Below are 22,555 nucleotides of genomic sequence, written 5' to 3' on the forward strand. Positions count from 1 at the left end.
ATTATTATTATTATTATTATTATAACTACCTTATCATATTATGTATATATTAAACTATATGTTATATCAAATATAGCACATAACCTATAGTTTTTATATTGTATCAAATACAAAGTTTTTAATTCTCTCAATTATATGTTGTATTTAATATAAATCACATTTATACTAAATTTAATTATATGAATTCAATCCATATAATTAATATTTGAATCATATTCAAATATTTAATTCCTCTCAAAATAAGCTTTATATTATAATGTATCAAATACATTACATTAATTATATTACATATAATTAGTTTAAATTAATTATATCATATATAATTAATTCCTTCAATTAATTTGAACAATTCAAATTAATCCAAAATTAATTATCAATAATCCCTATTGAGCTACAGAGTGGACCTTATGGTCCTGTAGATTGAAGCTCCAATGATTCTTGAATAGTTTAATTAAATTATTCAACATCCATTAACTGTCATCACTCCACTAAAAATCGACAGCTGCATTCTTCGTACTACAGATATATTCCTGTGTCTATATAACCAATCAACAGTGCGATGACCCTTCACAAATTGTTCGTAAGTACAACTGGGCCAAAAATATCATTTTGCCCTGTAGTTACATTTAACTTCTTACATACCACTGATCTCTCTAATGAACATAATTCAACTATGACTAAACCCCTCTCGGTCAAGAGAGAGTGTGGCACCACATTGTTCAAACCCCAGAATCAGAGCAATTTATCTACTTACCCCGATATTGGGNAAGAGAGAGTGTGGCACCACATTGTTCAAACCCCAGAATCAGAGCAATTTATCTACTTACCCCGATATTGGGGAAGAAGTGAATTCCGTCTTGTATGGCTCTATTCCCAACTCCCCAATCAAATGAATCCCATAAATAGCAGGCTTATTGAGTCAATAATCTGGCCACTCTCACCCATACAAATCAAAGGACCGCCTTCATATGCAGGAATTCGCAACTCACTCATGATTGTCACCTATGGTCATCCTAGTGAAATGTAAGTCTCTATTATCAACGGTGTTATATAATAAAACTAATCATTTCATAGTCCGATCTTATACAAACCCTTTTGTATAGAATACCCCCGCTCACATGTCTCCACATGAATGATCATGATCAAATTATTTGTAGCACTTTACAACAATTATAACATCTACAAAGTGGGTCGTATTCGTAATGTCACCAGGATAAGGTGTCCAACCTTATCCATCTACTACAAACCATTTAGATTATCACTTAAACATGATCCACTTCTACGTCTCTACATACATGTTTAAGCTACAGTAGATAACCTTAGATATTAGTTTATTGGTTTGTGGGTTAATGCTACTAAATATCGAATAAAATATCTCATATTTTATTAAATAAGTAAAATTGTTTGTATATTACAATTACAAACTACAGAACATACGAGATTTAGGGTATCAACCCCCATAGTATATATGTGCAAAATAACTAAATATACAAATGTAAATATGACAAATTATGTAGAATATATATCTCAATAAAAGTGAGACTAAATTAAAATATGAAGTATATATTAGTATTTGTTTTGAATGCATTTAGAATAACCTTATATATATTTTAACTAAACCTCGTATATATACACAAATGAAAACATAGATTTGTAACAATAATTCTGTATTAAATATGATCCACAAAAAGAGTTTAAATCAATATTTGAAATTTGTTTAAAAGAAAAGGAAAAAGTATATTTACAAACTAAGTAAATAATACAGGTGTATATTTGACAAAATATGTGGAATATACGTCTCAATAGAAACAAGACTAAAATTAAAATATGAAGTATATATTATATAACAACCTTAAATCTGTATGTCTTCTAATGCATTTAACCACCATCGGATGCAAAAAAAAAATGGAATTCATACAATAAACATAAGGAAGCTCAAATGTAATTAGCATATCATATTCCTTAATTTTAGGGATATATACCATATTTAATTAATAAATAAAATAAGAAATCATTAAATGAGAACTCATAATTAATTATGATATATATAGTGTAATTAATAATTATTCAAAAGAAATAAAACCTCTAAATAATCAATATTGATTACAGTTTGGTTTTTTAAATATTTTAATTATAAAATAAATCAAAATTTAATATGAGAGAGAATATATCATAAAGTTAAAATTGTCTAAAAAAATATGTAGAGATCTAGTTATGAAATATAGTTAAAGTTTAGGATATTTATGAAATATTACTTGTGAAGTAGGTCATTCCACTATATCTTTCTTATTATAACTTACACTTAGTTATTTGAAAATCCTCATTATCTACCGTATTTACTATTTTGTAATCTTCCTCTCTCCTCATTTGTAACCTACACTAAAATTATTTGTGTCCAAACACAGATTATTATAATCTACATACTATTATAACTCACTAATTATAATAATCAACTCTAACACTCCAAACAATCCCTTAATTTTTTATGTTATTTTCTTTTGTTAATGTCCAACAAAATGTTCAATGGATCAAATCTCATAGCTGAAGCATGTAAAAGCATGCGATTTTAATTTATGTTTCGAACATACAGAGAAATACAGAGGAATTAAATATATTTCATTAAGCATGCTTTAACAGTGAAGAAATCAAGAGAAAAGGATTACCTTTGAAGAATACTTCTTCAATCTTCTCCAAACCTTCATTGTGATTACAATCAAGAACAAGACCACCACCAAGATCTTCCCTGCTATTCTCCAACAAGGGAAAGGTTTGTGGGAACATTTTTTAAAGATTTAAGGGAAAAACTCTTTATAGAGAAACACTTTCTTTGTATAGTTTAGTGAAAGTTATGAGAGATTGAGAGTTGAGAGAATATGTGAGTGAGTGCAAGTGAAGAGTAGAACCAGTTCTTCTATATTCTCCAAAATGCAGGAACAGTTCTACAAGTTAAGTGAAGGAAATTAACTCCCATGTAACTGCAGGGGAGTTAAAATATTTAATTTAAATTAAATTCAATCAAATCAAATTAATTAATCTTAATTAAGCAAATATCACATACTTAATTAACATTACATTTGAAATCATATTTAGTTTTAATGTGCATCACATTCACATAAAATTTAATCTATTGCTTTAATATAAATCTCATTCATATTAAATGTAATATATAATTTTAATATGAATCTCATTCATTTTAAATTTAACCTATACTTATAATATGAATCTCATTCGTATTGCTTAGTATTTGAATCTTATTCAAATACGTTATTCTCTCATATTACATAGTTTAATTTTGAATCTCGTTCAAAATTAACTTTATAATATAATATGTATACATTATTAATTGTATCATATACAATTAACATAATTTCCCTTAAAATTTGAACAATTCAAATTCTTTCAGAATTAAATATTCCTTGTTTATCTTTAGTGAGCTAGTAGAGGAAATCTAATGGACCTACATATTAAAAACTCCAATGATACGAGATTAAATTAATTAAACTCTTTAATTAAATTAATTAATATTCATTAACTATGGGTCACTCCGCTAAAGACCCACAATCGCACTTTTTGTACTGTAAAATATTTCTGTGTCCATGGATATAACCAATTATCAATGAGTCAACCTTTATAAATTACTCATAACTACAGTTTGGTCAATGTATCGTTTTACCCCTGTAATTACGCTTTACTTCTTAAGTTCCACTAACCCTCTAATGAACGTCTTATCATAAATAAATCCCTCTCGGACCAATGAGAGGGAGGGAACACATTGTTCAAGACTATGAATTAGCAATTCATCTTCTTACCCTAAAGACGAGAATGAGTGAATTCAATCTTTTGTAGCTATGTTCCCAGCTAACAAATCCCCAAAATGGTAGGCTTATTGAATCGACGACTCGGGCCACTCTCACCCATACAAATCAAAGGATTTTCCTCATAGATAAGAGTTCATAAATCACTCAGGATTGAGGTCGAATTACCTATGGTCATCCTATGAAATCTTAATCTCTTCAGTTGACAATGTTATAAAGAGAGATTCATCATTTCGTGGTCTAGTCTTATATAAACTCTTTGTATAGGATATCTCCACTCACATGTCTCTACATTAATAATTCGGATAAAATCATTTGTAACACTTATAACTTTTGTAACATTTACAAAATGGGTCGTATCTGTAGTGTCATTAGGTAAAACACTCAACCTTATCCATATACTACAGACCATTTAAATTATTGCTTGAACATGATCCACTTGTATCTCTACATAAAATAATCTCATACCTTATTTTATTGGATTAAGTTAAACAAATCTAATGGTCAAATAAAATAACTCCTTATTTTAATGAATTTTATTTATGTATTACAAAACCACAAAATTTAGGGCACAATCCCCAATACCTTCAATTTGCTTAACTTTTGTTTAAGAAAGATGAAATGTCACCCAAACTATAATTCTAAAACAAAATTAGAAGAGTTAGAAATATTCTATTTAAAACGGATTCTTTCATTCTTGGCTTTTCCAAACCTCCAAGTGACGGAATAGGAAAGATTTTCTACACGAGAATCCCTATATTTATTATGTGCCATGTTAACATTCTTAAAAAAAATAGAGGAAGACTAATATTTTTATAAAGATAAATTTATGGTACAAACGAAACTCTAATAGCACTATAAATTTTTTCAAAACCAAGTTGCTTAGATGGCGCCAAGTCTTGCTTAAAATTAAATTTGAAAACGAAAGAAAATTGGAAATACAAAATTTCAGATTTTCTTTGAGCAAAATTAACATCCAAAAAGAAATCACTTATTATGTCATGTTTGAAAAATTGAATACGTTACCTCAAAAAAAGAGAGACAAATTTGCATATGCGCCACGTGTAAGATTTCTACACCATGTTGAAAGCTATTTTCTTTTTATTAATTTTTTATAAAAAAAAACATTTTTAGGAAATGGACAAATAACGGAAGAGCGCGATGTGTAACATATCCCAAAAAAACTGGCGTAATTCATTAAATAATAATTTATTAAACGTGTGCATGTAAATTTTGATCAATGACCATATATAAAGTAAATATAATTTAATTGATATAAAACTATCGATCATTAGTTAAAAAGAAAAAAAAGACCATCCACTAAAACTTTTTATAGTACTATGAAATATGGTACTTCCGTTGTTTATATTATAATTTTCCTTTATAAAAATGAGATTTCTTTCCATATATTACTTGCCAAACAACAAAAAAGTGTGAGATTTCTTAGCATTTAAAAATATAACAAATGTGAACAAATAGAATAAGAAGTACTTTTGTTCACACTACAAATTTTTCTTCATAAATATTTATAAATCTTACATTAATGTCGGTAGGTTTCACCATATTTTTAAAAACACGTTGACATGACACACAAAATGTAGAGAATGTATGGAAAGTTGTCCATACTACTATGTATAGGAAATTTTTCTGAGAGAATATGGTACTCATACCATTTATTATTTGACACGTCATCAAATGATTTATTAATTTATTATTAATTTCTTTTGTGAACTCTATATAATTCTTTAATACTACTTTTTTTAGCAAGTAATAAATAATAATATGAAAAAATTTTCATATTATCATAATACTAAAAATTTTCTCATCTTACACTTCATTTTTAAAAAATATGTCGACATGTTAACCAAATATAATAGAAATTGTACCTATACCAACCCATCAATGGAAGTAGTTTGAAAATTTTCTTTAATACCATTAACGGTAGTACTAGAAAATTTTCTACCTTTTATTAAAATATTTAAAAAAAAAAAAAAAAAAAAAAAAAAAAAAAAATCTATTAATGTCTTCGAAGTTCGAACAACCCGCAAAACAACTCAGCTTTTTAGTTTGCATGCACGAAATGAAAGCTGTTTGAAGAATTAAGACCATAAACAAAAAATAAATAAATAAAAATCAGAACCTTTTGAGTTATAGTTCTATCATTAATAACAGATTATATATATATATATATATGCCTCAAATTGGCTAATGATTTAGAGAGAAAAGAAAACACGCCATAATGGCGTCGGAGAATTCAACCGGAGGCAATTTCCGACAAGACGCCGCCGCAGAAGAAGCAGCTCTCCGGTGGGATGCTCTTCAAAGGCTTCCTACTTATCAAAGGGCTCGTAAAGCTCTGCTGCACGGTGTTGCAGGTGAACTAATTTAGACTCCGTTCTATAATTATTCCGTTTATAATTTTTTAAATCGATAACTAATAATTATTATGAGTTAACATTGAAAATTGAAGGGGAGTTGAAGGAAATTGATCTTCAGAAGCTTGATGTTAAAGAAACCAAAGAGCTTTTAAACAGAGTGGTGAAGAATGCTGAAAGTAATGAGGAATTTCTTCACAAACTCAAGAACAGAATTGACAGGTTCAAATCCCCTCTTTGATTTTGTGTTTATTTTTGCTAATTAGTGTTTAAATTGAGTTAACTTTGTAATTAATTTATTGGATTCTATGATTTTAACAGAGTTTCCCTTCGTTTACCAACAATTGAAGTGAGGTTCCAGAATCTTAATGTCAATGCTCAAGCATACTTTGGGAAAACAGCTTCCCCCACAATTTTTAGATACTTTCTAAACCTCGCACAGGTAATTGAGTGTCACGTCAACATTCTTTATTAATTATGTAAAGTACAATATCATTAAATAATTCTTTTATTAAAAAAGAAAATTAATGTGTACGTACAGGAAGTAGGTACTATGGGAGTGTTAGAAAATTTTTCCTAAATGTTGAATACGTTCTACTGTTTGGATTGTCAAATACTCTATATTGGTTAACATTGAGAAAATCTTGCGTATATAAGTAAAGAAAATATTTTGACGGATGTGAAATTGTTTTGATAGATTAAATAGCAAAAGTGTGGAAGTCTTAATTTTATTTTACAAAAAATATCATATCATTGTAGAGATAATGCGAAGGAATTATTGTGTATTGAATTCTAATATGCTTTAAATGTAGAATCAACCAAAGAATGTATTATTGTTTATCAAGTCTTTTTATTTTTTTGCTTTTTCTTTTTTGTGTGTGGTTAAAAAACTTTGAACCCTATATTTTATAGAGATTATAGTTATTGAACTTTCATATGTAAAGTTTGAGCATGGAGTTTAAAATTTGTAATAATTTCCTTCCTAAACTTTTGTACTTGTTTAAAATTTATAATGATTTATTCTCTACTGTGAAAATTTCTATCAATGTGAACTATTGATCTTTAGTTTATGATATTTCAATACACTTTAAAAATACAATTGGTATACTATGAAGCTACATGGAAAAGAAACTCTACTACATCTACCAAAAGTGTGCACGCCTCAAATGTAATTAGCATATATACTCTTTTTCATGAGGTTGGAGGTTCATATCCCCCGTATCTCCACTTGCACTAAATTGTTCGATTTTTCAATTATAGAGATTAAATCATTATATAGTAAATTCAATGACTAAATTGTCATAAAATTTAAACTATAAGAACTAAGCCCCATTTGGTAACTTTTTTGTTTTTTGTTTTTGAAAATTAAGTCTATTTCCTCACATTTCTTACAATTATTTATATCTTTCTTAAGTACAATGGTTGAATTCGTAGCCAAATTCTAAAAACAAAAACAGGTTTTTAAAAACTACTTTTTTTTTTTTTTTTTACTTTTCAAATTTGGCTTGGATTTTTAAACCAAATTGGTAAAAAGTAGATAACAAAGGAAGAAACTTGGGGTGGAAATAATGTCTATAGGTTTAATGTTGAAAAACAAAAAACAAAAAATGAAATAGTTACCAAACGAGACCTAAATCATTAGGTTTATGAAAGTATAGGATCAAATATGCTTTAACCTTGGTCTCTTTATAATCTCAGTTATGTAATCATTATTTTGACATTTTCAAGATCTTACTATTTACATTTTTCTTTCTAAATTGACATATAATTTATGGAATTTCTCATCTCATAGAGTGCAGCAAACTATATTCATTTATGTTCAAGCGAAAAGCAGCAATTCTCAATCCTTTGTGATTTGAGTGGAACTATCAAACCAGGAAGGTGAGGTAATTGCTATCCATGTACCTTTTATTATATTTTTCCTTTTTGGCTTAACTCATCAATCTCCAAATATTTTAAGTTCATTACTAACTAAAACATGAATTTCCATTTCAAATCTCTGCAGAATGACTTTACTTCTTGGACCTCCAGGTTCTGGCAAGACAACTTTGCTAAAAGCCTTATCTGGGAAACTTGAATCACAGCTACAGGTTACATATACTGCTTTCATACTCGAAAAACTCGACCTATTTTATCAATAAATTAACTCATTCATGTCATGAAAACTTATGTAAATTCTTTTTTTTTTTTTTTTTTGATAGTTTTCTGGGACAGTAACTTATAATGGCCATCAAATGAAGGAATTTGTTCCTCAGAGAACTGCTGCTTATATCAGCCAGTATGACATTCATGTTCCTCTGTTGACAGTAAGGGAAACCTTAGCATTCTCAGCAAGATGTCAAGGAGTTGGCACTGGCTATGGTTTGAAAATTGAAACCCCTTTTTGAAGATTTCCAATTTGAAACATTCTTCAGAAAGTTTAGAATTAGTTTCTGAAACCGATTTCGTCAATGATTTAGATATGCTTACCGAGCTTTTGAGGAGGGAAAAGCAGCTGAATATCAAGCCAGATCCTTATATTGATGCATTAATGAAGGTCAAATGAATGAATGTTATCCAAATAAAGTTGAATACTACTTGAACACATAATTATATGATATTGTTTATACAGGCATCAGTGTTGAAAGGACAGAAGGAAGATATCGTTACCGAGTATATACTCAAGGTATGTTGTAATACCCTACTATTTAGTGTAACAAAAGAAAAAGGTTTCCTTAATTTCTAACCTTTTGCTCTTCAGATATTGGGTTTGGATGTTTGTGCTGATACCATTATAGGAAATGAGATGTTAAGGGGTATTTCAGGAGGACAAAAGAAGAGAGTGACCACAGGTAGAGATAAATGGTTAATTGTGCTTTGAAATAGAGTATAATCTCAGCTGTATAAACGATTGAAATTTTAAAATTCTGTGTTTCGAAGGAGAGATGCTGGTTGGTCCCGTCAATGCACTTTTCATGGACAATATATCTACTGGTCTCGACAGTTCAACTACATTCCAAATTGTGAACTCAATTCGTCAATCCATTCACATTTTCAATAAGACCGCGGTGATCTCTCTTCTTCAACCTCCACCAGAAACTTTCGAGCTATTCGATGATGTCATTCTTCTATCAGAAGGTCGTATTGTGTACCAAGGTCCACGGGAATATGTATCTGAGTTTTTTGAATCCATGGGGTTCAGATGTCCTGAAAGGAAGGGTGTAGCTGATTACCTACAAGAAGTAAGTCTACTAGTTTACTCACTAACATATATAACAAAGCTTATTAACATTGGTTGGAATGCCTTGAATATGTTATTTGGCTCTTCGAACGGAAGCACGTAGTTTAGAGGTGTGCACTATATGAACTCTCTAACTCTACTAGCGCCTCATGATCTGTATTCTGATATTTTTTTTCTAATAAAGAATTGCTCTCTCACTATGCCAGTGGATATAGGTAATACACTATTAGTGAATCATGTAAATTTCTTTATCGATTCTCTTCCATTTACATTTTCTGCTTATCTTTGATTGTCGATTTCATAACATCTCATGACATGAGAATCTGAAATCTGTTGTTTAGGTTACATCAAGAAAGGATCAGAGACAATACTGGAGGAATCATGATATGCAATATCGTTATATTTCTGCTGACGAGTTTGTGGAGGCTTTCAAGTCATTTCGAATAGGCATGGCCATACAGCATGAGCTTGCTATCCCATTTCAAAAGTTCAACAGCCACCCTGCAGCTTTAACAAAAACTAAATATGGAGCTACTAAGAAAGAATTGATGAAAGCATGCCTATCTAGGGAAGTTACTTTAATGAAGAGGAGTGCATCTCTACACATTTTCAAGATGATTCAAGTTAGTTCATAATATCAGTTTACTTTTTCTGCTACCTACATCTAAAATTTCAAACTGTGACATGAAATCCTTTTTGTCAGCTTGAAATTTCTGCTATAGTTGTAGCAGCAGTGTTTGCTCAAGCCAGAAAGCATCATGATAGTATTCAAGATGGACTTGTCTACTTGGGAGCTCTCTATTTTGGACTCAACACGATAACATTTACTGGATTTTTTGAACTTCCATTGACAATTGACAAACTCCCTGTATTTTACAAGCAAAGAGACCTCCTTTTCTACCCATCATGGGCATTTTCACTACCATCCTCTTTTCTTGGAATTCCTATGTCTTTTATTGAAGTAGCTCTCTGGGTTGCCACAACATATTATGTTGTAGGATTTTATCCTAGCTTCACAAGGTCATGACCAAGTCCTACATTCCTATATTTCTCAGCTTTATTATTGCCTTAGAATCTTAATTTAACCCTTTGTTGATTCTCTCTTTGCAGGGTGGTTAAACAATTTTTTGTTTATACATTAAGTGGACAAATGTCATATGCTCTATTCAGATGCATAGCAGCATTGGCCAGGGATCATGTTGTTGCAAATACAGGAGGATGTCTTGGTGTATTATGGCTTCTGATATTTGGTGGATTCATTTTATCACATGGTATGATTCAATCTTTAAAGCGGAATGATTAGATTACTTGTTGGAGCCTTTAGTCAAAATTAACCAATACTTGGATTCTTTTTACTTAGATAATATGCAGAAGTGGTTGGCTTGGGGTTACTGGACCTCGCCACTGATGTATGCGCAAACTGCACTTTCAATGAATGAATTTCTTAGTGATAATTGGAATCATGTAAGTATTATGTCAAAACAGGAAGAGATCGAGATCTTTGTAGCTAACTAGGCTTTAATATGTTGATATTACTTGTAAAAATATAGTTTGGAGATTCTTAATGTGGAGATCAAATTTAGGTTCTTAACGGATCAACAGAGTCTCTGGGGGTTTCAGTCCTGAAATCACGGGGGCTGTTCGTTAATCCGTACTGGTACTGGATATGTCTTGTTGCATTGGTAGGATTCATAGTCCTTTTCAATGGAATTTCTGCAGTGGCTCTGGCATTTCTTAATGGTAAAATCTCCATTCATCCAAACAATTTTCATTCTACATATATCATTGTAGTTGAATTGATTCGGTGCTGAACTGTTTTTGTTTGATCTTTGCAGAATATGGGAAATCGCAAACAGTTTTCCCCTATCAGAAGATGGAGAAGAAGGAACACTCTGCCATGGTCGGAGAGGAAAATGGTCACATATTAGAGGACACCAAACCAAGGTCAATCAGGAGTAAAACTCATAACTCATCTAAAAGTAAGTCACATTTGGCTACTGAGGCTCTTTGGTTAAAATTCTCTTTTCTAATGTGCTTACTAAACCATCCACAGATTCCAGGGTCGAAAGACATAACAACCAAAAGATGCTTCTTCCATTCACGCCTCTCTGCCTAACGTTTGAGAATATCAAATACTCGGTAGATATACCAAAGGTAATTATTGTGTTATAAGTTACCATATTCAATCATTTCTTATTTACTTCATGGCATTAAGTCCATTGTCATGGGATTTTCAGGCAATGAATGTTCAAGGTGCATCTCCGGGTCGGTTGGAACTTCTGAAGGGAGTCAGTGGAGCTTTCAGACCTGGAATTCTAACAGCTCTAATGGGCGTTAGTGGTGCTGGAAAAACAACACTTTTGGATGTGTTGGCTGGAAGAAAAAACAGTGGTTACATTGAAGGAAGCATCAGAATATCAGGCTTTCCTAAGAAACAGGAAACTTTTGCTCGAGTTTCTGGTTACTGTGAACAAAATGACATTCATTCACCCTATGTGACCGTGTACGAGTCCCTCGTATACTCAGCATGGCTTAGATTGCCTTCAGAAGTTGACTCAAAGACTTTAGAGGTTTGCGAGTGTAATTATCTGATTTCGAATGATAGTAAAACATTTCTCTGAACTCTTCTTTAGATCTTATTTTCCAAAACTCATCCATTGCAGCTTTTTGTTGAAGAAATCATGGAGCTGATTGAATTAACACCATTAAGGGATTCATTGGTTGGATTTCCAAATGTGAATGGATTATCAATTGAGCAACGAAAAAGGTTAACCATTGCTGTCGAGCTTGTTGCTAACCCTTCAATAATATTCCTGGATGAGCCAACCTCGGGTCTAGATGCCCGAGCAGCTGCCATCGTAATGAGGACCGTGAGAAATACAGTCGATACAGGAAGAACTGTAGTATGCACAATTCACCAGCCAAGTATTGACATATTTGAATCATTTGATGAGGTATTCACTTGGACTAAATTGACACAATACAACAAACTTCTTAATTATGTCCAATGCTCAAATGAAACTTAATATAACTCCAATTTTCAACCACAGCTCTTTTTATTGACAAGAGGAGGTGAAGAAATATATGGGGGTCCTTTGGGGCCACAATCTTGCCTCTTAATCAAGTATTTTGAGGTAGATTCAAACCATAATCATAACTTTCTTTTCCACATGTAAAATATAATATTATGAAGTGTTTTTCTTTGTTTCTCTCTGTGGTGTTAAAGGAAATCCTTGGAGTTGATAGCATAAAGGATGGATATAATCCAGCAACATGGGTTTTGGACATGACAACAAGAGCACAAGAAGAATTTCTAGGAATAAAATATGCTGACATATACAAGAAATCTGATCTTTATAGGTCAGAAAACTAATCCATTCAAGCTGTTCTGAACTATTGTATTCTTAACTGCTCTGAATGATAATCTCTTGCTTATATTAATACAGAAGAAATGAAGCTCTGATTAAAGAGTTGAGTGAACCTCATCCAGATTCTCAAGATCTTCATTTTCCCTCCCAGTACCCACATTCCTACTTGACTCAGTTCAAAGCCTGCCTATGGAAACAGCACAAATCATATTCCCGGAACACCGCATACAATGCTGTCCGGCTGCTGTTTAGTGCTTCAATGGGACTTATGTTTGGAGCTGTTTTTTTGGGGCTTGGTAGCAAGAGGTACATAGACAAAACCATGCATACATGCACTACTTAGATTACTAGATATAAATATATGATCTTTATAACTCAGGAGAACAAAGCAAGATATTTTCAATAGCATAGGTGCTATGTACATTGCAATTAACTTCATGGGGACACAAGGCGCTCTTTCGATACAACCTGTTATCATCACTGAGCGAACTGTTTACTACCGTGAGCGGGCTGCTGGAATGTATTCTGCATTGCCTCATGCGTTTGCTCAGGTATATATTCCTTTAACTGCAATATTGATATTTGTGGAAATATCAGCATCTTATTCTAAGTAAGCTGAACATTTCTTTCAAGCAGAACCCACTGATCAACAAATACTAAAAAGTACGGACACTTTAGTTTGGCTTACGTGTCTGTGTCCAACATGTATCAGACACTTGGACACTTGTTAGATACATATCAGACATTTGTTAGTGTAACAAATATGTTAGTCATATATAAAACTCTTGCTGAGTAGACTAAAAAGACACATCTATGACAATAATATAATTTTTTAATGTGAACTACATCAAGCTAACTTTTTAAGTATATAAATATATCAACTCATTTACTCTGAATTTTCTTCTAGTATAAAAATGTTATATATTTTTAGAAATGTACATTTTAATAAACATGTCCTTGCCGTGTCGTGTTCTAGAATTTTAAAAAATGATGTGTCAACGTGCCCATGTTGTGGCATATCTGAAACTGTGCTTCTTAGAACAAATGTCACCGAAACATCAATCTTTAAACTAAAAGTTAATCCAAACATGATGGTTTAATGTAACATCTTATTCCTATGATGTCAGGTTGCAATTGAAATCCCATACACCTTGCTTCAGGTAGCATTTTATGCAGTTATAGTGTATGCAATGATGGGATATGAATGGACAGCCAGCAAATTCTTCCTCAACTTCTTCTTCATGTTCATCACAATTCTATACTTTATATACTATGGTATGATGGTGATAGCTGTGAGTCCTAACCAAGCAACTGCTGCTGTACTCTCTGGGCTCTTTTACTCAATCTGGAACCTTTTCACCGGTTTCGTAATCCCCCGAACGGTAAATTGCTCATTACGTTACATCATTCACGATTCCCCCTTTTTAAGTTTCAACTCATGAGATACTTTGGTGGTTTGAATGCAGAGAATTTCTGTGTGGTTGAGATGGTATGCTTGGATTTGCCCAGTTTCATGGAGTTTGTATGGACTGGTGACTTCCCAATATGCTGATATACAAACTAAGGTTGAGACAGGGGAAACAGTGGCTGAGTTTATTGAGCAATATTATGGATTTAGATATGAGTTTTTGTGGATGGTTTCAGTTGCTCTTGTTGGCTTCACTCTGCTCTTCATCTTGGTGTTTGTTTACTCAACCAAGTGCTTGAACTTTCAGAGAAGATGATAACACATACACTTGTTGCTTTTTGCTGTTCTCCTCTTGGTTCTTAGCTTTTCATTACATTATATGAGTGACAAGATTGTTTCTTTTTTTTATTTGAAGCTTCAAACTACTTCAATCTTGTCTAATAAACTTATTAGGATCTGGGTAATTCTCTAGTGTGTTTTTTTTTGTTTAGTTTAGTTTAGTTTAGTTTACTGTGAGAGGGAGATTGAATAATTTGTAACTCAGGATGACTATCTATAAATATAATATCTTCTTCATCAAGCTATGCAAAGTCTTTTTTTTTTTTTTTTTTTTTTTTTTTTTTTTTTTTTGGGTTATATAACATTAACTTTAAGTTTTCTGTCTATATAGCTTCGATTTCTTTTTTGAAAACAAAATTGATAGTTTAGAGTTGTTTAGACACAAAATTTTAATTTATATCTAATAGATCAATTAATTTATGTTGAAAATAAAAGAAAGAAAAGAACACAAGATTTACGTGAAAACCCTTAGATCAGGAAGAAAAAACCACGATAGAGACTGATTTTTATTATTAATTCTGATACACAAAGTATAAGAGAATAGACCAAATAGACTAGTGGAAAGCCATAGGCTACATACAATTACTAAAATACCCCTAGGGTTACAAGCTGTTTTTCGACAATTTATAAAATTTTTGAATTTATTATAAATTTATTAGAAAAAAGTAGGAAGTTTTAGTCACTTTTGAAGATTTCAAACTAAACAAGCACAGAACTCAGACTTTACAAAAGTAACTCTTTTTTAATACAAAATTACCTTTTTGAGTTCCTGAATTTTAGATAACGGTTAGAAATAGCCCTCAAAGCTTTTTATCTCTCAGAAATAGCTATTTTTGGCAAATTGTTTTAATTACTCATTCAATGCATCTCGCCTAGGATCAATATCGAGACCAAAAAGAAAATATATTGATTTTTTTTGGACTTTTTCAGTAGAATCTTGGTCAGGACGAAGAGTGGGACTATTATTTATTCCCCAAATATTACTTAGCTAATTTATTCAAATTCTCTATTCTTAATCCAAATCAATCTCTAATTTAATCTATGTTGTGTGTTGCCCTCTTCGTCACGATTCTTTCTCATTTCCCTATTTCAAAATCCCAAAAAAATCTTTTTTCAAATTCCCTATTACAATATCTATTCAAATCTAAATGTTGAATGGATATTAAAATAGGATTTGGGGAAGATTACATAAGAATAATGGTTAGTACAAGTCTTCATTCTGATCGAGATTCCACCAAAAAAGTCAAAAAAATCATTCATTTGCATGTGCCATTTAAATTTTTTCTATTGAAAGGAAAAAAAATGTGGATTTTCAGTCACAAAAGCAAAAATTCAAGACAAATGGAACCATTAACTTTAACTATTGACAATATATTGGTCGATATCAATCGTAGGCAAGATGGGATGTTCCATAAAACAATTGGTTTTGTGAAAGGTGGAAAACTTTGAGTATTATTCCTAACACTTTTCCATAAATTTTTCAACAATAGTCATATTTGGTTCTTCAAAATATACTCTTTTAGTCTCTAAATTTTTAAGAGTGTCCTTAAATGGTCATTGAGTAATTATTATTATTATTATTATTAAGGTTGATATGTCATTTTAAACTAAGAATAATAAATAAATAAATTATCTTCTCTCTCTTCTTATTTAATAATTATTTTTAATTTAAAATGACGTGCCTATATTAAAATAATAATAAAAAAATCTATATTCATGAATCTTTTTAAAGATACTTTTAAAATTTTAAGCCCCATTTGGTAATCATTTTATTTTTTATTTTTGTTTTTTTAAAATTAAGTTTATAGAAACTACTTTCATCTCCCAATTTCTTTATTTGATATTTACTTATTTTTAAAAAAACCAAGCCAAAATTTAAGAATTACAAAAAATAGATTTCAAAAAGTTGTTTTTGTTTTTTGAACTTGGCTAAAAATTCAACCATTATAATTAAGAAAAATGTAAATCGATGTAAGAAATGTGGAATCATTGTAAAACATGTGGAAGAAATAGAGTTAGTTTTCAAAAACAAAAACCAAGAACTAAATGGTTAGGACCTCAAAGACTAAAAGAAAGAGTATGTTTAAAGAAAAAAAATAATTGGATGTATTTCAAGCTATACCTATCTTTATATATCCTATCTAATTTCTTCGATTATAGTTTGGCATGTGACAAAGTATTTTGACTTTTTTCTTTAAATATTTTTTATTGTTTTTATTTATGCGATGAGAATAGGAAGAATCTACATATTAAGTTTCATCCGAGTATTGCTCTATTTTAAAATTTTAGACACCAAATGCTAAAGCTACGGAAGGCGGAGGCGGTTAGGCTGTTACCCAATCCGTTGATATTTTGCTTTGGAAAAAGAACAGATACAGAAGCTCTTAGTCTCTTCTGTTGCTTCAGCTTCCTTTTCTTCTCCTCCATGTATGGCTGCTCTTCCTTTTCCCGCTCTCACTAACCCGCTCGCTTCTCTCTACATTCCCAGAAAACCCCACAGCTCCCCTACCCATTTTGCGAACTTGAACCAAACTGCTGGAAACGTTCAAATCTCTTATAAATCTTATCTCAACCAGATATCTTCTCTCTGCAAAGAAGCCCACCTTCGAGAAGCCGTGAATTTGGTTGCTGATATGGAATTGGAAAATATCACAATCGGACCTGATGTATACGGAGAACTCCTTCAGGGTTGCGTTTACGAGAGAGCTCTTTCGTTGGGTCAGCAAATCCACGGTCGAATTCTCAAGAATGGTGAGTATATTGCAAAGAATGAGTACATCGAGACCAAATTGGTGATCTTCTATTCAAAATGTGACGAGTCAGAAATTGCCAACCGTTTGTTTGGCAAGCTGCTGGTACAGAACGAGTTTGCTTGGGCTGCTATTATGGGATTGAAAAGTAGAATTGGGTTTAATGAAGAAGCTTTGATGGGTTTTTGTGAGATGCACGAAAATGGGCTACTTTTGGATAATTTTGTTATTCCAATTGCTTTGAAGGCTTCTGGTGCTCTGCAATGGATTGGGTTTGGGAAATCCGTACAAGGCTATGTAGTCAAGATGGGTTTAGGCGGGTGTATCTATGTTGCTAGTAGTCTTCTGGATATGTATGGTAAATGTGGGTTATGTGGAGATGCAAAGAAGGTGTTTGATAAAATTCCTGAGAAGAATATAGTAGCTTGGAATTCGATGATTGTAAATTTTACTCAGAATGGACTGAATGCTGAAGCAATTGAGACGTTTTATGAGATGAGGGTGGAAGGTGTTGTACCCACTCAAGTGACTCTATCAAGTTTTCTTTCAGCTTCAGCTAATTTGAGTGTGATCGATGAGGGTAAGCAAGGGCACGCCTTAGCAGTGTTATCTGGACTGGAACTGACCAACATATTGGGAAGTTCGCTCATAAATTTTTATTCCAAGGTTGGTTTGGTTGAGGATGCTGAGCAGGTTTTCAGTGAAATGTTGGAGAAAGATATGGTGACATGGAATTTGCTGGTCTCTGGTTATGTGCATAATGGGCTGGTTGATCGGGCACTTGACTTATGTCACGTAATGCAGTCAGAAAATTTGAGGTTTGATTCTGTGACTCTTGCTTCAATAATGGCTGCGGCTGCTGACTCTAAAAATTTGAAACTAGGGAAGGAAGGGCATTCTTTTTGTGTTAGAAACAACCTTGAATCTGATATTGCTGTTGCTAGTAGTATAGTAGATATGTATGCCAAATGTGAAAAATTGGAATGTGCAAGACAAGTTTTTGACACAACGGTAAAGAGAGACCTTATAATGTGGAACACACTGTTGGCTGCCTATGCAGAGCAGGGTCAGAGTGGTGAAACATTAAAATTGTTTTATCAGATGCAGTTAGAAGGTCTGCCACCAAATGTGATATCCTGGAACTCTGTGATTTTGGGTCTTTTGAATAAAGGTGAAGTTGATGAGGCTAAAGACATGTTCTTGGAGATGCAGTCTCTTGGTGTCTGTCCTAATTTAATTACTTGGACTACTCTCATATGTGGACTCGCTCAGAATGGTCTTGGTGATGAAGCATTCCTGACATTTCAGTCAATGGAAGAAGCTGGCATTAAACCCAACAGTTTGAGTATTAGCTCGCTACTTTCAGCTTGCACAACTATGGCATCTCTGCCTCATGGAAGAGCAATTCATTGTTACATCATAAGACATGACCTTTTGGTATCAACACCGGTCTTATGCTCCTTAGTGAATATGTATGCTAAATGTGGTAGTATAAATCAAGCAAAGACGGTGTTTGATATGATAATGAAAAAGGAATTGCCCATCTATAATGCAATGATCTCTGGCTATGCATTACACGGTCAAGCAGTGGAAGCTCTTTCACTCTTTAGACGTCTAAAAGAGGATTGTATAAAACCAGATGAAATAACCTTTACCAGTATCCTTTCAGCATGCAGTCATGCTGGACTTGTAACAGAAGGGTTAGAGCTTTTCATCGATATGGTTTCTAATCATAAAATAGTAGCACAAGCAGAGCATTATGGTTGTCTCATTAGTATTCTTTCTAGGTGTCATAACTTAGACGAAGCTTTAAGACTTATTTTAGGTATGCCTTTTGAGCCTGATGCATCTATATTTGGATCTCTACTTGCTGCGTGCAGAGAGCATCCTGACTTAGAACTCAAAGAACGTTTATTTGAACACTTGTTGAAATTGGAGCCAGATAATTCAGGAAACTATGTGGCATTATCAAATGCATATGCTGCTACTGGAATGTGGGATGAAGCATCAAAAGTGAGGGTTCTGATGAAAGAAAGGGGTCTTAGGAAGACTCCTGGGCATAGCTTGATTCAGATTGGAAATGAAACACATGTATTTTTCGCTGGAGATAAATCACACTCCAGAACAAAAGAAATTTATATGATGTTGGCACTTCTTAGAGTGGAAATGCAATCCACAAGATGTATACCTGTGATCAGTTAAGCTGCTATCTTTTATTTCCATTCTTGAGAAGAGGAAGTCATGCCTGTACTGCATGATGCAGATTCTTTTTGTCTAGGAAAAATCTAGAAATTAGTGACGGTTTAAACGATTGAAGGCCTCACGGACTTGGATAGACAGCTGCAAAATATCATTTACCCTTGCTTGCAGCAACTCATTGACGACCTGTCACATGGGCTGGAAAAATATGATCTGAACATTGAATTCTCAAGAAATATTGAGTAGTGGTTTTTGAACTGTTATTCCTTTTGGACGGCTAGAAATCCTCTACCTAGTTTAGGAGGCAGCGCTCCTCCTGTTATGAGTGATTTGAAACCTTTTGGGTTGTTTTCACCTGTGATAGAAATCTAGGTACAAGTAGATAAACCAATTCCAATCTGAGTCCGACATCAAATAAACTTGAGTTGATTAGCAACTATGGAGTTCAAAACATCATGATGGAATGCTCGAGAAACCCATTTGTCATTGTCTATATTGACAAGCAATGCAGAGAAGCAGTGGTGTGTAGTTGTGATGGATTGTTTAAACGAGCTGTACGAGTTGCTTTCATGTCAAACTCAGGTTTTTGGTCTCTTTCGTAAAGCCTGTAGATGATTTGATTCTTTTACTGTATATCATTCAGATCCTCTTACCAATTGAATAATCCACTAGAAACACAACTTTGCTTGGTCTCTACTATGAACATACCAAAGCATATGAGATGGAATGGCCATAACATACTTTCTGCGCTAGCTTCTATTTGGTGCGAGATTATTCTCGTTAAGATTTGCACTTTGAAATTTTCAATTAAATAGTTAACTCTAGCCTAAAATGCTTGTACTTTTTTCTGTTTAAATGATGGGGATTCCTGACTTTCATACACCATGCTCAATATTTGATGCTTTTCTCTTCCTATAAAGCAGCCAAGATGATGCACCCCACCGGACTTAATTGTATGGTGTTTGAGAAGTGAGACTTACAGGACAAATTTTCAGTTTCAGGATTGTCATTATACAATACACTGCAGATTAACAGGAACTGGTACTAGGAAATGATCTCAGTACAAAACATCAATAAATATTCTTACTTCTGCCAGGTTAGTACCTGTGAACATCTGTTATTTGTTTCTCATTTTCTTGTTACATGTTCAACCATTCCTAGTCCATTTATATACTCAAGTTTTGGTATCATTCAATGCAGAGCCCCTGTACAATCTCAAATGACATTTTCTTTTTCCTTCTCTCTCCCTCCTCGTTTTCTGTATATGAAGATTTAGAAATCTTTGTCATGAGCATAAACACAGAGATGCTCTTGAGCTTTTTGTGATTTCAGTGTTTTTTTACATTAAGTTTTTACATGAAACTGAAAATGTGGTCCTTGAACATGTGTTTGTTTACCTGTTTTGGATTGATATCATTAATACATGCACTCTTCCAAGTCTTGTAGTGAAGCATCCTATGCTGTAATGAGTAAAGACCAAATAAAACTTGCCCTTTTCTTTTCTTTTCTTTTCTTTTTTGTTATTATTATTATTATTTTTAATTTTATTTTTTTGGGTGATTCGTACTATCCAAGGAAAGTGAAATGATGAAGAAACGACTTCTTTTTACATTTTGTTCAGTGGGCATCGACGAGTTATGATTATTATCTACACTTTTTTTTTTTTTTTTTTGTTTCACAGCAGGGACTAGAAGACCGTGCTACTTTAGAGAAAGACATTGCTTTCTTTCGTCGGTATGTCTTTCCTTCTCTCTCTTATGTATCTAGTTAACCTTGCTTTCATAGAAATAGTAATGACTCTATGTTGTTCTTTTATCCTTGCTACATCCACATGGGCATTGATTTCATTGCATAAAACTAAAGTGGCTATCATTGATGGATGCACAATCTTTAACTTTATACTCTCTTTTAAACCTAGTAGTAGTTGAATAGCCATTTAACCATTTGCTGTTAATTGAAAATCATATGATGAAAAATAATAGAGGGTTGTTATATAATTCACATATATTGTGTTAGTTATTTATTTTATTCGGAGTCCAACAATTGCGAGGTGAGGGATTTGTTAAACGATATAATATTAAATATACCTTTATCCATTAATTTAAGCTTTTGGATCAATCGATAATTTAACATGGTATCAAAATAGGTAGTCCAAGAGGTGATGTGTTCAAACCCCTACGATGTTATTTCTTTCCTGAACTATCAATCTTTCGAATAATGTTATAAGTTAACTTAGAAATAAAAATGGATAAAAGAAAAAAATGTGTATTAGGAAAAGGCAAAAGTATTCAATAGGGCATATAGAGGAAAAGGGTATTTTAAGAGACATCATTAAGGCTTTGCATGGATTCCATAAAAAATATTATAAGTTCAATCAAATCTCCACCAACTAGTTGGTGGTTGTCCTTTACTTGATTTCAATTGTTTTCAGTAGAGCTATATATGAAAATGTACCTATCTTTCGGTGGTTCTTTTAGTTACACAATAGAAGAAACTCTAAAATATTTATAAAAAAAAATAATAAATAAAGAAGAGTTTGTCACGTGATAAACTATAATTAAATAATTTTATAAACAAGCAAGAGATGTGTGCAGTTCAAGATACTTAGAATTTTTTAACCTCGTCTTATTCTTTTATAACCTTTTTCCCCCTTCATTTTATTAAACTTTTGTGAGTCGACACATTGAAATGATTAGAAATGGGCATGGCGTATGGGCAAATCTTTGTGCTAGTTGGGAAAAAAGAAAATTGATCGAAGGGCTGGGATTGAAGCAGCCTTCTGACATCATGGAGATTAGTTGAAACAAATCTGAGATTATGTGCTCCTGACAACACCATAGACTAAAATACAAAAGGTTATTTAAATTTTGGGCAATTTTTATAGTGAAAAATAAATAAAGTCAAATTGGCGTCTGACCACAATTCTCTTCACACTTTCGGTGCCATCTCTCAATTCTTAACTGAATAAGGCCGCCCAATGCCTCGTTGGTTACGCCACGACAGCTCTACCTACACATACGACAACTTGCCAGCTCATCCTGCACATCCACACGTGTCGCTTCTTCATTGGATGTATAACTT

The 22,555-nt window shown here is 32.5% G+C and overlaps 2 protein-coding genes across 6 annotated transcripts; both read left to right on the forward strand.

The window, feature by feature from the left end:
• The first annotated feature begins 5,883 nt into the window (after positions 1-5,883).
• LOC120070826 (ABC transporter G family member 38) lies at positions 5,884-14,761 on the forward strand. Of its 2 annotated transcripts, XM_039022710.1 has the most exons (25): positions 5,884-6,190; positions 6,286-6,412; positions 6,512-6,632; positions 7,983-8,071; positions 8,196-8,280; positions 8,392-8,551; positions 8,650-8,726; positions 8,802-8,855; positions 8,931-9,021; positions 9,110-9,411; positions 9,752-10,033; positions 10,114-10,430; positions 10,521-10,681; positions 10,771-10,874; positions 10,994-11,150; positions 11,246-11,389; positions 11,464-11,564; positions 11,648-11,980; positions 12,074-12,364; positions 12,461-12,544; positions 12,637-12,770; positions 12,857-13,084; positions 13,158-13,329; positions 13,906-14,160; positions 14,245-14,761. In XM_039022710.1, the coding sequence occupies exons 1-25, from the start codon at positions 6,055-6,057 to the stop codon at positions 14,500-14,502; spliced, it is 4,263 nt and encodes a 1,420-aa protein (XP_038878638.1). In that variant the 5' UTR covers positions 5,884-6,054; the 3' UTR covers positions 14,503-14,761. The 2 variants fall into 2 exon arrangements, with proteins under 2 accessions (XP_038878638.1, XP_038878639.1); XM_039022711.1 differs by lacking the exons at positions 5,884-6,190; positions 6,286-6,412 and having other exon boundaries at positions 6,592-6,632; positions 7,983-8,076.
• A 2,022-nt stretch (positions 14,762-16,783) lies between these two features.
• On the forward strand, positions 16,784-21,354 carry LOC120072287 (pentatricopeptide repeat-containing protein At5g55740, chloroplastic). 4 transcript variants are annotated; one of them, XM_039024738.1, is made up of 3 exons: positions 16,784-20,056; positions 20,398-20,570; positions 21,159-21,354. In XM_039024738.1, exon 1 carries the CDS (start codon positions 16,955-16,957, stop codon positions 19,475-19,477), a length of 2,523 nt encoding a protein of 840 aa, XP_038880666.1. In that variant the 5' UTR covers positions 16,784-16,954; the 3' UTR covers positions 19,478-20,056; positions 20,398-20,570; positions 21,159-21,354. The 4 variants fall into 4 exon arrangements, with proteins under 4 accessions (XP_038880666.1, XP_038880668.1, XP_038880667.1 ...); XM_039024740.1 differs by having other exon boundaries at positions 20,470-20,570; positions 21,156-21,354; XM_039024739.1 differs by having other exon boundaries at positions 20,470-20,570.
• Positions 21,355-22,555: the final 1,201 nt, after the last annotated feature.

This window comes from Benincasa hispida, chromosome 2 (genome assembly GCF_009727055.1).
Source record: "Benincasa hispida cultivar B227 chromosome 2, ASM972705v1, whole genome shotgun sequence".
NCBI classification, from domain to species: domain Eukaryota; kingdom Viridiplantae; phylum Streptophyta; class Magnoliopsida; order Cucurbitales; family Cucurbitaceae; genus Benincasa; species Benincasa hispida.